Source organism: Mirounga angustirostris, unplaced genomic scaffold (assembly GCF_029215605.1).
Source record: "Mirounga angustirostris isolate CCGP_5_RB_7025 unplaced genomic scaffold, mMirAng1.0.hap1 SCAF_2, whole genome shotgun sequence".
Classification (NCBI taxonomy): Eukaryota; Metazoa; Chordata; class Mammalia; order Carnivora; family Phocidae; genus Mirounga; species Mirounga angustirostris.
The window spans coordinates 84,655,153-84,669,186 of NW_026991710.1; the positions used below are offsets into that span (position 1 = coordinate 84,655,153).

General features: G+C 34.1%; 1 protein-coding gene across 26 annotated transcripts in view; it reads right to left on the reverse strand.

The window, feature by feature from the left end:
* Positions 1–14,034, reverse strand: part of SLC9B1 (solute carrier family 9 member B1) — a 131,644-nt gene that overhangs the window by 65,563 nt on the left and 52,047 nt on the right. For 24 of the 26 annotated variants that reach the window (XR_010409487.1, XR_010409486.1, XM_064584896.1 and 21 more), the window contains 3 exons: positions 6,489–6,664; positions 2,331–2,437; positions 1,093–1,242 (listed from right to left, as the gene is read on the reverse strand). Coding sequence is in view for 24 of the 26 variants with exons in the window: in XM_064584896.1 (XP_064440966.1) it covers positions 1,093–1,242; positions 2,331–2,437; positions 6,489–6,664 (433 nt within the window). In the remaining 2 variants the exon portion in view is untranslated. The remainder of the gene's footprint in view (positions 1–1,092; positions 1,243–2,330; positions 2,438–6,488; positions 6,665–14,034) is intronic. The other 2 variants (XM_064584894.1, XM_064584886.1) reach the window with 2 other exon arrangements.

Here is a 14,034-nt window from a genome sequence, read left to right on the forward strand (position 1 = left end):
CAAAAATAAATTCCAGATGAATTAAAGAACTAAATGCAAAAATAAAACAAACAGAAACTACCAAAGTATTAGATGATACTATAGAAGACATGATTACAATCTTATAATCTTGGGTGAAGATATCCTTCTTAAACAACATACAGAATCCAAAACAAAAAAAGAATAATGGTCAGCTTTAACTATAGGTAGTTTTACTGCAATATAAAAGACATCATAAACAAAGTTGAAAATAAGCAAAAATTATATGCAATATATACATAACAAAGGATTGGTAGCACTAACATATTGAGAAACTATAAATTGGGAACAAAAAAGCAAATCAATCAATTAAAAAATGGGCAAAGAATATGAATAGGTAGTTAAGAATATTTGAAGAGAAATTTATTGCACTACTAATCAGAGAAATGTAAACAAAGAATAATAATGTTGTATCATTTCTTACCCATCAGATTGTTTAAAATCTTTGAAGGGATAATTTTGCAGTATCCCTCAAAATAGAAACATTCCATTTCTAAATTCAGCAATTACATTTCTAGGAATCTATTTTACAGAAGCACTTGTACATTTGTAAAAAGACACATGAACAGGATTGCTCATAGCAGCACTATAATAACAAAAATGGAAAGAACCTAAATGTCTACAAATGGAGAACTGATTAAAGGAGATGACTGATTCTGGGAAGGGGGGGTCTGATATTGGGAGTGGTAGAGGAAAAGGAGTCTTTTACATTTTGTTCTATATGTGGGCCTTCTGTATTGTTCTAATCTTTTATGAGCATTTTTCATGGATTAACTGTACAACTCAAATTTTAATGAATAAAATAAATCAATAAAAGTTCTATAATCATATTGCATAAAACTTTGGAAAAAGAAAGCAGCCTGATGTGTTAGCTCAATTCTGATTTCATTTTAGTGTATTTCCAGGTCCTTTTCCTAAATATTTTATTTCCTTGATTGATTTATATACATCCTTGAAGACACAAATTTCTGGAACATCTTCCAACTAGAACAAAGAGATTTCCTAAATGTTTATTATAGATGTAAAAAAAATAGTTATTTTATCTTACAAAAATTATGTATTAACAATATTCACCTTTTCTGTGGACCAATTTATCCCTGCAACAAAAGTTAATGCTAATGTGCATAATCCTCCAGCTGCATGTAAACCAATATGATGGCTTCCCAAGACAGCAGTAACACACATACTCAAAATAAGGAAAGCTCTCTTCAGTGGCAGTTTTGTCTAGAATTAGATAGATATTTGGAAATTAATTTACATTTAATATATAATACAATATTTATATCTTCTACCACTTATTATTGACCCTTTGGTATCATGTCTCTATATGTTATATTAAATAGTGTCTAAAATTTTTACTTACTTCCTCACCAAAAATTTTAGCAAACTTGGTACCGAGTGAAAAATTTTGCAATTATTAAGTTTTATATTCTGCCACATCTCTGATACTAATGTCAGTAAAATGGCTATAGTACTTTAGCTATAAGTGAAGAAGGAAGGAAAGAGACCCATATAAACTATAGTTCCTATAACATATCTAATGAGTTTTTTTTTTAAGATTTTATTTATTTATTTGATAGAGACAGAGATAGCGAGAGCAGGAACACAAGCAGGGGGAGTGGGAGAGGGAGAAGCAGGCTTCCCGCTGAGCAGGGAGCCCAATGTAGGGCTCGATCCCAGGACCCTGAGATCATGACCCAAGCCAAAGGCAGACGCTCAACGACTGAGCTACCCAGGCACCCCATATCCAATGAATTCTTAAAAATTAAAGTTTTGACTATCTCTTTAGCTGAGACAGCTGTTACAGAGAAATTAAGATGCAAGTCACAGAAATTCAAGAGTAATGGCATATCCTTTAGGGAAGGAAAGGGTTGAGTTTAATAGTGTTGCCTTAGTCAAAGGCAGTGGGAGTAAATTGAAGTCAGAAAATATTCAGAGATAAATGGCAATCTATTTCCCCAAAAATGTTTCAAGGGAAAATTTGAGGGAAAAAAGATTAGGGAAAATTGTCAGTGGTCAATAGGAAATGTAATGAATAAAGGGCTGGGGTGGAATGGAGAAGGTACTCTGGGTTAAGTACACTTTTCTGATACTCTTATTTGCCAAATCAGGAAGCAGAGACTTCAGTCAAAGCCATTGGCCTGTATCAATCACAACTGTGCTCCATTTTAAGCAGAGAGTAGCACTAGGGGCTATTTTGGGGAAAGAGAATTAAATATTACATTTAATAGTTCATGGATCTTCCAGAAGTTCAAATTTTTGAAAGAAATGTCTAATACTACACTTCTAAAAAATAGTAATTTTTTATTTACCTGATCTCCACTTGGAAAATACTGAACAAAAATTCCCAAAACAGCTCCTGCCAGCGCGCCAATAAGTACATCCCGAAAAGACGCAAGGACATTATTAAGTATACCACCTGTAAGGGCACACAATAAGGGAAACATCTCATAGAGTAATATTTTCACATACTTAACATATCAGAAGATCAAATCTAGGTGGTTCATAGAGAAAAGCACATATCTTCTAGAACAAATATGCAAAAATGGGCCTTTGATATTCATATACTTGAAAACATAATGATCTATTTGATAAATTAAGTATGTACTCTCAAGTAATTTAATAAATACACACAATTCAGAAAAGTTCATTGAAAATATAGCCAGAAAACAAGGAAGTAATAAGCCACTGTGTGTTCCCTTATAAACACAACCTAAAAGACCAGGTGAGGTGGAAGAATGGACAGAGTTTGGACAAAGGAGCACCTCTGGCACCTCACAAGTCTGGTGATGTTTCTTCTCTGATATACTGTTATACAAAGAAAGAAATGACTTAAACATAAAAAGAAAAATTTAACAACAACAGAAAAAAAAAGATTTACTCCAGGATCAACACTAGGAATATTTGAGTCAGCAGTCAATTGAGTTTCCAACATATTTTATGTGCCCATATCTGTAGGTTAGAGTAAAAATTTTTAAAAAAGATCTATGTCACAAAAAAAGTTGTTATGCTATGGGTATTTTAGCTCAATGAGATGTGTAAATATATATATTTTAGAAATGTTTTTCCATGAAAAAATAACAGAAATGCAGGATGACAACAGCAAGATGGTAGAATGGGAAGCCCCAGAACCTTGATCCCTCAAAGAGGCATTAACTTAACAACAATATAGAGTCCAAAAGCCTTAATGGGACTCCACAAACCAATTAAGAAGTTGCAGCAAGAGAAAAATGATTCATCATGTACAAGAAAGCTCCTATAAAATTATCAGAGGATTTCAGAGCAGAAACCTTACAGACCAGAAGGGGGTGTGATGGTATATTCAAAGTTGAAAGGCAAAAAACTGCCAACGAAGAATACTATTCTACAAGATTATCTTTCAGAATGAAGGAAAAATTAAGATTTACCCAGATAAACAAAAGCTGAAGGAGTTCATTACTACTGCACCTGCCTTACAAGAAGTGTTAAAGGGAATCCTTCAAGTAGAAGTAAAAGGATGTTAGCAACACAAAAGCACAAAAATATAAATCTTTGGTAAAGGTAAATACATAGATGAATTCAGAATCCTCTAATACTGTAATGGTGGTGAGTAAATCACTTTCAATTCTATTATAGAATTTAAGTTAAAGACATAAAAATAACTATAAGACTGTATTAATGGGGATGCCTGGGTGACTCAGTCATAAACATCTGCCTTCGGCTCAGGTCATGATCCCAGGATCCTGGGATCGAGTCCCACATTGGGCTCCCGGCTCAGCGGGGAGTCTGCTTCTCCCTCTCCCTCTGCCTGCTGCTCCCCCTGCTTTGTGCTCTCTCTCTGACAAATAAATAAATAAAATCTTTTAAAAAAGACTGTATTAGTAGATATACAACATAAAAAGATATAATTTGTGACATGGATAACAAAGTGAAGAGGGCGAGATGTAAAGGATTAGAATTTTTATATGTGATTGAAATGATCACTTTACATTTTTATAAATATAGGGATAGAAAAAGATATTCCATGCAAATGATAACCAAAAGACAGCAGGGTGGTCATACTTATATCAGACAAAATAGAATTTAAGTCAAATACAATTAAGTCACAAGAGATAAAGAAGGATATTATATAATGACAAAAAGGCCAACTGACCCAGAAGATAGGGTTAGGTCTCCGTATCTACCATATTCCAAAATGTAGATGTATTGAAGAGCTAATGTAAAAAATAAAACCTTGAAAGTCCTTAACATTTAAAAAAAAATATTTTATTTATTTGAGAGAGAGAGAGAGCAGGAGAGGGGGAAGGGCAGAGGGAGAAGCAGACTCCCGGCTGAGCGGCGGGGAGAGGGCCTCAATCCCAGGACTCTGGGATCATGACTTGAGCTGAAGGCAGACACTTAACCGACTAAGCCACCCAGACACCCCAAAAGTCCTTAACATTTTAAGTGACCATTTACATAGTCATGAGTCAAGAGGATTTTCTAAGCATGTAGCTGCTTTTGTTTTTTTTTTTTACTTTTTCTGTCCTCCACAAATTAGGTTTGATCTCCTATAGCATGTTCCATAGTACCTTATACTATGTACTATTCATCACATTTTGTAATTATTTGTTTAATACAAATTCCTTGAGAACATGAGCCTCATGGTCTTCTCTGCTGTGTTAATAGTACAGAATAGTACTTAAAAGTGTGGGTCTGGGGTCAGATTGCCAGATTGCATCTTGGCTTCCTTACTTTTTGGATCTGTGACTTTGAGCAACTTACTTAACCTCTGTTCCTTGGTTTCCTATTCTGTAAAATGAGTATAGTACTGATGTGTGACTATTAAATGAGTGGAAATAGCTATGGAACTTGGAGCAAGTACCAAGCAATTACTCAATAAAAGCTAGTATTGTCGTTCACTGTTTATCCTCAGTGTTTGGCACAATTGTTGGCACAATGGAAGAGGAACACAAAAAATATTTTTTAAAAGAATTACTGATACTAGTCATGAAGGAAAAGATTGTCAGATTTGACAATAAAAAATTTGAAAAATCTGAATTGTGAAAAAAGATAAAGTTAAAAGAAAAATTATAAATGGACATAAAACAAAAGGTTATCATTCCTAACTTTATGCAGAATCTTGACAAAAGAACAAAAGATGAACACACATATAAGATAAAAGCAAAGGATTTCAAGAAAAGCAATTTATAAAACAGGATGCCAATGGTCATTAAACATGAACATTTTAAAATATCACTAGTATTCAAAGTACTTCATCTTAAGAGGCCTCACCTTTCACCTATCAAATTAACAAATATATAAAAGACTAATAATACCAAGTTTTGAAGAAGGTGAAGAGAAAGTGGCAAGCTTTTACACCCTGGTAGGACATGACATTGTGGTAATATATCTCAAAAAGCTTATAACTTTTATACTTTTATCTCAATAATTTCACTTTTGAGACTATGAAAATATTAAGATTAGGTACAACTATTTGGCTCTAAGGTGTTCAACCAAGCATTATTTTAATAGTGAATATTGGAGTCAACTTCAGTTTTCAACAGGTTACATAAGTATGATACAGCCAACAGAAAACTATACAACCATTAAAAATGTCATGGAAATACATTTACTGAAAAGAAACATGTTGGTGATATACAGTTAAGTACAAAACAACTCAGGTTACAAGAAAGTATGGCCGATTCTTATAATTTTATAAGAATACTGGGAGGGAAGTCAGAGAGAATGGGGGAGAGGGAGAGAGGGAGAAAGAGAAAGTCTGGATTTTTATCAAGAGTCAGTTATTATTCCTGAGGGTATGTTGCAGAGTTTCTTTTTATATTTTCCTTTTTTTCCTTCTTATTTATGTCTTATGATTTTAAGAGAAACTATACATATTACTTTTCAACTTAAATATTTTGGTGCTTCAATAATACAGAAGATGGAATTTCAAACATTGCAGATAATTAAAGCATTTCAACACGTGGAAAGATTTACTTTCACAATTTCTTGGACATTTAAGCCCAAATATTACCTTGGGATTCAGAATTGCTGCAGATCTTGTCCCACCGCTACCAAAAAGGCACACAGTTGTTCATACTCTATATATTTAGGTTGTCTTAGTAACAGAGCAACCAGTTATTTATAATCATGGCCAAAAAGGCACATTTTAGAAATATATATTAAATAGCAGTACTTAATAATATTGCTGCTTAAAATTTTCTATTGAAAACTGTGATAAAATTCCAAACCAACATAAACAGAAAAATGATAATAATATGGGTTATCAGATTAATTACAATATATGGTTATGAAAATAAAATCATGTGTGTTAGTGGTTTCTCAATCCATTGAAACTTCTTCCCTGCTCTAGAATGAGCTTTCTATGAAAAATAAAAAGATGTTACATGTCAAAATAAATAAATGTTAATAAAGAAGCAAAGCCAGAAACCTTGTTTAAAGAACCGGAAAAAGCTGCAATGAGATGGCAGTTGTTGTATTTTGTTTACCTGAGGAGAAGACTATGCTCAAGCATGTATTGAATCCAGTGATTGCTATGATGTCATCCAAACTGCTAGCAGCTATCAGTAAGGTTGGGATGCCTTTATTAATGCCATATCCATGTTCTTGCAAAAGGAGCATGGAAGGGACAACCACAGCAGGAGAGACAGCACCTAGTACAAAACTATTAGAAAGACTTTGAAAACCAATTTTCAAACATCCTTTTAACAAAGTAGTGTTTTATAAATTTTACAACAAATACATTAACCTTTTCAGATTTACAATAACTTCAAAAGTAAAAATGCTGAGTCAATATCATTTAATGGGTAAAATTTTTCACACATTTTTTCTGCTGGCTGAAAGTTTATAGAGATTTCATTCAAGATGTTGGTTTGGGCACAAATTGCCTCTCCCTTCATTCCTTTTTTTTTTTTTTTTCTCTCTCTCCCTTCATTCCTAAATCCTTTGAGATGAAGATATAAAAATAATACGAAAACCCATAACCTAACTAGAAAAAAAAAAAAAAAAGGAGAATCCTTAATGGATAAGAAACCAAGTATATCCCAGGAAGATAAGAGTTTAAGATTGAAGAAGGAAATCATAAGCCAAGTGTGTGTGAGTAAACATTGCTACAAAAGATATGGTATACTTCTAAAAATGCTCCAAGCCCAGAAATGGCAGATGCTGGGAGCAGGGGAAATCTGAGGAAATCCAATGGGTGACTCTTTGGAGTACCACTGTAAGAATGGCCAGACAGATGTACTCTCCACCCCATTTCTAACTCTTGAACAAGTCAGTAAGGAAAGGATGTCTGCCCCAAAGAAGGAACAATGAGTGCGGGCACCTAAGTTACAAAGGCAACTGAGAAAATTCCTGGGGTGGATGATGACACCCGCAAGGAATGAGGACACTCCTGCTCAGAATCTCTTTTGTTGGTATATACCATTCAGTACCTTACCTCATCTCTTCCACGTTCACTTTATAAAGGCTGAAGTATATACCTTGTGTAGAGATGATCTTGGTGCCCCACCAGAACCCGTTTACCAGGCGAGCGCACACATCCCCCAGATGCTGCTTGTTGGCTGCTAACCCCTGACACCTGCAGCTTTCTAGAGTCTTAACCTGCTGAGAAGGGCTTACTTGGGGAAGCTAAGGAGGTTTTCCTACTCCTCCTTCCAGACAGCCCCTGTGAATTACTGACTGATAGAGAGGGTCTGATAGTTTAGCACCTTTGCCTCTCTGGCTGTACAATCTCTCTGATATAGTTTTTTCTCAAGATTTCCCTGTAGACTCAAGAAGAGCCTAATTCCCTGAAAATACTTATTTGCCTAGTTCGATTGTTTCTGACCTTTATGGCACATTGGAATCACCTGGTATATTATTTATCGGTAGCTGCTTAACAAATTACTCCCAATTTTAGCATCTTAAAACAACAAACACTTACTATCATACAATTTTTGTGGGTCAGGAATCTGGGTATGGCTTAGCTGTGTGCCTCTGAATCAAGGTTTCTCACAAGGTGGTAGAAGATCTGCTTTACTCACATGGCTGTTGGCAGACTTTCAATATTTTGCCCTGGAGGTTTCTCAACAGGGCCACTCATAATATGGCAGCTGGATTCCCTCAAGACAAGTAATCAAAGAAAATGCAAGAGAGAACACACAAGATAGAAGCCATGGTCTTCTCATGACGTAGAATGTCTCATGACATTCTATCATTTCTACTGTATTTTGTTCATTAGAAGCAAGTCAGTAAGTCCAGCCCATATTCAAGGAGAGGGTATTACACAAAGGTATAAATATCAGAAAGCAGAGATCACTGGGAGTGATCTTAGAGGCTGACACCTTGTACTTGGGGACATTTCAAAATACTGATGTTTGTCTCCCATTCTAAGACATACTGATCTAAGATGGAATTTGACCTGAGTACTAGGATTTTAAACAATTTTTTTAAATTGTGGCAAGGAATACATAATAAACAATTTACCCTCTTAATCATTTTTAAGTGCACAGTTCAGTAGTATTAACTATATTCCGATTGTTGTATAACAGATCTCTAGAACTTTTTTGTCTTACAAAACTAAAACTCTATATCCATCAAACAACTCCCCTTTCTCCCTCACCCGAGACCCTGACAACCATCATTCTACATTCTATTACTATGGTTTTGACTACTTTAGATATATCAATGGAATCATACAGTATTTGTTCTGGCTTATTTATCCCAGTATAATGTCCTCCAGGTCCATCTATGTTGTAGAATGTGACAGGATTTCTTTCTTTCTTTTTCTTTCTTTCTTTCTTTCTTTCTTTCTTTCTTTCTTTCTTTCTTTCTTTCTTTCTTTCTTTCTCTTTCTTTCTTTTCTTTCTTTCTTTCTTTTCTTTCTTTCTTTCTTTCTTTCTTTCTTTCTTTCTTTCTTTCTTTCTTTCTTTCTTTCTTTCTTTCTTTCTTTTTTTACAGGTGAATAATATTCTATGTATATACCACATTTTCTTCATCCATTCATCTGTCAATGTGGCCTGCTTCCACTTCTTGGCTATTGCAAATAATGTTCCAATAAACATGGGTGTGCAAATATTTATTTGAGATCTTTTGTTCTCAGGTATCCAAAGTGTGCCACTCTTTTTTTCTGCCAATATTCTGAGTCAGGTGAGACAGAAACCAGTCCCTTGGGTCAAAAAGCCAAAATGTAGGACACATACTCCAGCTTTTTTCTTTCCCTCCTGATGGAGAAGACAGGAGTTGGGAGTTTTCTCCTGGTTGCCCCTTGCTGGGCAGGGAGGGGGTGAGGTATGGTGGGTAAATGCAATGAAATATTCTAACTGCTCCAATGTGTCTCTTCTTGGCCTTGTACTTGGATGGGATGCTATAACCTCTCAAGTGGTTTCTGGAGTTCTCACAAAGGTAATCTGGTTCTTATGTATTTAAGTCAGTGTTGTGCAAGAAGGAGAGCTGGGGCTTCCTATTCTGCCATCTTGCTGACATTACTCTTCTGATTGTTGGGATTTTTTAAAAGCTCCCCAGGTGATTTTAATGTATAGCAAAGTTTGGGAACCACTGATCTTCCCCATAGTCTATCTAGCTTCCTTCATTCAGAGGTTTCTACTGGAGAACTCCCTCAAAACATTACTTGCATAAGAATCTTAATCTCAGCCTGAGCTTCTAAGATACCTTGCTTGGTTACATGATTGGACTATTCCCTGCAAGAAGACAAAAGCCAATAGATAAAGTAATCACAAGTTAATGGGAAGATTAAAATACAAAAATGAGCCCCCATTAAAGTATCACAAAATATTTAGGGAAGTCTATCACTTTGAGACACCATGTTCATTAAGTGGAAAAAATGTATACCTGAGAAAAGAGATGTAGTAGGAAGAAAGCCACCAAAACATGACTTCAGAATAACTATAAATATCCTCTGAATCATGAAAGTATACTGCATCTATCCATAAAACTTTAATGATAGTTCCTAGAAATTAACAATAAATTCCCCAAATTAAAAAAAATGGGTGATATAAACACAGCTGAAGAGTGATTTAATAAGCTAGAGAACTGTGCAGAGAAAATTTTTCAGTGTATACTGCAAAAAAGGTAAGCACATAGAAAGTATAAAGAAAACTTAATAGGTATGGAGGAGGGAGTTACAAAAGGACATAATAGAAGAGAACGTCAGAGAGGTAAAAGATATAATCAAGTCCTGAAAAAAATACATGATCCTCTGATTGAAACATCACACCAAATATTGAATAGAACAAATTTTAAAAAGACTTGCCTAATGATATTAAGGAATTGTTGTTAATTTAATAAGAAAAATGCTGTTACCTTTTAGAAATGTATACTGTAGGATATAGGGGTGAAATACCATTATGTGTGTAGTTTACTTTAGGATTGATTAGGGACTCTTAAGTTTAAATTAAGAATATTTGGTGTTTGTTATTATTCTCTCTACTCTTGTACATGTTTGAAAAATTTCACTAAATAAAAGGACCTATCTGAGATTGCTCTTTTCAAACTTTAATATGAAAATGAATTACATGAGAATCTCATTAAAATGCAGATTCTATTTCAAAAGTCTGGGCTGGGGCCCAAGATTCTGCATTTCTAACTTTTAGGTGATACGAATGTTGCTGTCCAAGGAACATACTTTGTATAGCAAGAAATTTTTAGTTCGAAAAATTCAGAAAACTGAGCTTCCAAAGAGAGAGAGAGAGAAAAAAAAGACTGGATTAGCCTACCTAGAAAAGGAATTAAAAATTAGTTTGATAAGAGATTCCTCAAGGGCAAAACTAATGCAAAGAGATAACACTGATATCCTTAAAGTATTGAGGGAAAAGAATTTTGAATCTAAAATTCAATACTGAGTCACACAGAAGTCATATTCAGACATTCAATGATTCAGTTTATTATCCACTGATCAGTTTTAAAAGAACTAGAAGATCAATCCATCAGGAAAAATATTTAGTACAAAAGAAAGGAGTTAAAAAAAAATAAAAGGGCATAGGCAGCATAATGTAGACATTAAGAATGAAGGCTCTAGGGGCACCTGGGTGGCTCAGTCGTTAAGCGTCTGCCTTCAGCTCAGGTCATGATCTCAGGGTCCTGGAATTAAGCCCTGCATTGGGCTCCCTGCTCAGCGGGAAGCCTGCTTCTCCCTCTCCCGCTCCCCCTGCTTGTGTTCCCTCTCTGGCTGTCTTTCTCCCTGTCAAATAAATAAAATCTTTAAAAAAAAAAAAAAAAGAATGAAGGCTCTAGCCATTGCCAAAGTTCTGGACATATCTATTTAGTTGTCTGATGTTAGGAAAACTATGTAACATCTCTTTGTCTCTGTTTGTATGCAAAAAAATGGGAATAATAATAGTATCTATTTCACAGAACTTTGTGAGGATTAAATAAATTAATTATCAATTACTTCACAAAGTGCCTGACACATGGTAAACACTATATAAATGTATGCTACTACTATAGTTATTATGATTATCATCATAAGAGATAATGATGAGCAGTGAAATTCATTGCTAAATCTACTTAAGTGTTCATTGTAAAGAAAACTTAAAAATATTCTTGGGAGTAAAATTCTAGATTATATCAACTGGGGAATATATAAGGGAGTGAAGGAAAGGGAAAACATGCTATAAATTTAAGTATGCTTTTTGTAAAATTATAGGTAATTACTAGGAGAATGAGTTTGTAATTTCTAAATATTAAAGGAATAAACAAAAGTGGAACAAAGTAAATGCTTTCAATCCAACAAAAGGTAGGAAAAGTGAAAAAAGAATGAAATTCACATGAATGTATAATATTTTAAAAAGTGAAATAGAAGCAAGGTTAAGTCAAAATTGACCTACAAGGAATTGGTTGGATGGACCTATTCAGAAAGAGCCCCTTCAGGGCACCTGGGTGGCTCAGTCAGTTAAGCGACTGCCTTTGGCTCGGGTCATGATCCCAGAGTTCTGGGATCGAGCCCCACATCGGGCTCCCTGCTCAGCGGGGAGTCTGCTTCTCCCTCTGACTCTACCCCCTCTTGTGCTCTCTCTCTCAAATGAATAAATAAAATCTTAAAAAAAAAAAGTTTTAAAGAAAGAGCCCCTTCAATTGAATTTTAAAACTTTAGCTCTGAGCTGTTAGTAAGATATACATCTAAGACAAAATGGTACATAAAAGTTGATAATTATAAGTATGATAAATAAATTGAATCCATTTCATAAATGAAAGTTTGGTTTACATTAGAAAATTAATTAACATAATTCACTATAATAGAATAAAGGAGAAAATTCATATTATTTCAGTAGAAGCAAAATAATTATTTGATACAATTCTATACCTATTTATATTAAAAACTTAGCAAACTAAGAACAGAGATAAATTTACTTAATCTTATTAAGGGCAGCTACAAAAAACTTATGACAAATATAGAATCAAGACAAAGATGCCTATTATCACCACTTCTAATTAACATTATATTTAAGGGTCTAATCAGTGCCACAAAGAAAGAAAAGTAGATGGTATACTTATTGGAAAGAAAGAAGTAAAGCTGTCATTATCCACAGATGACATAGTTGTACATTAGAAAAACCAAAGCAGGGGCGCCTGGGTGGCTCAGTCGTTAAGCGTCTGCCTTCGCCTCAGGTCATGGTCCCAGGGTCCTGGCATGGAGCCCTGCGTGGGGATCCCTGCCCAACGGGAAGCCTACTTCTCCCTCTCCCACACCCCCTGCTTGTGTTCCTGCTCTCGCTATCTCTCTCTCTGTCAAATAAATAAATAAACAAATCTTTAAAAAAGAAAAAAAAAGAGAAAAAGGAAAACCAATGCAACCTACAGATAAATTTGAATTAATGAGCCCAGCAAGGTTGCAACATAAAATATAAATATATATAAAATATAAAAGCAATATAGAAAATAATTAAATAATATTTCTAAATACCAGTGACAAATAATAAAAACCTAAACATATATAAGTACTATTTATAATTGCATCAAAACTATCAAATGCCTAGGAATAAATCTAATTAAATATACACAGGAATTCTATGTAGGAAATAAAAACCTTTTGATTAAGAAAAATTAGAGAATACCTAAATAAATGGAGGGGCAGGCCATGGGTATGAATTGAATAACTCAATATTATAAATGTACCAATCATCTCCTAATTGATAGATTCAGTATAATTTCAATCAAAATTTGGTAAAAATTGACAAAATGATTCTAAATTTATATGGAAATACAAAAGATTATGCATAGTGAAGACAATTTGGAGATCATAAAAGTTTTGTTCTATAAGATATCAATAATTATAAAAACTGTGTATTTAACACAGAAGATAGAAAAATGGACCACTGGTTAAGAATAAAGAATCCAGAAACAGACACATACTTATATGGACAGATTATTTATGACAAAGGTTACACTATAGAGCAATGGGACTGGAAGAAGTGGTCCTTTAAATCAATGGTGCAGGGTCAATTGGATATTGAGGACAGAGAAGGCGGGAGAAAGAAAAAACTTGGCCCTATCTAATGCTAAACATAAAAAATCAATTTAAGGAAGATTATGGATTTAAATGTGAATGATAAAACAGTAAAATTACTAGAAAATAATATAGAGAATATCTTTATGACTTTGGATAGGGAATGACTTCTTAAACAAAAAAAGTACCAATAATGAAGAAAAAGAATGACAGATTGGACTACATTAAAATGAAAATTTTCTGCCATTAATGGAGTGAAAAGGGTAGTTGCTAAATGGAAAAAGATATTTGTAACACATTTAACAAAGGACTAGTATCCAGAATATGTTAAGAACTCCTACCAATAAATCAGAAAAAACAACAATAACCAAAAGCCCATTAGAAATATGGGAAAGAAACATAACAGGCACTCTTCAGCCTTATTATAAATCAGGGTAATAGAAATAAAAATCCCAATGAGATATCACAACATACCCATATGAATTGTTCAAATTAAAAAGACTGATGATTCCAAGTGTTGGCAGGAATTGGAATAACAGGAACTCTTATATACTACTGGTGGAAATGTAAATTAGGAATTCTGAAAAATA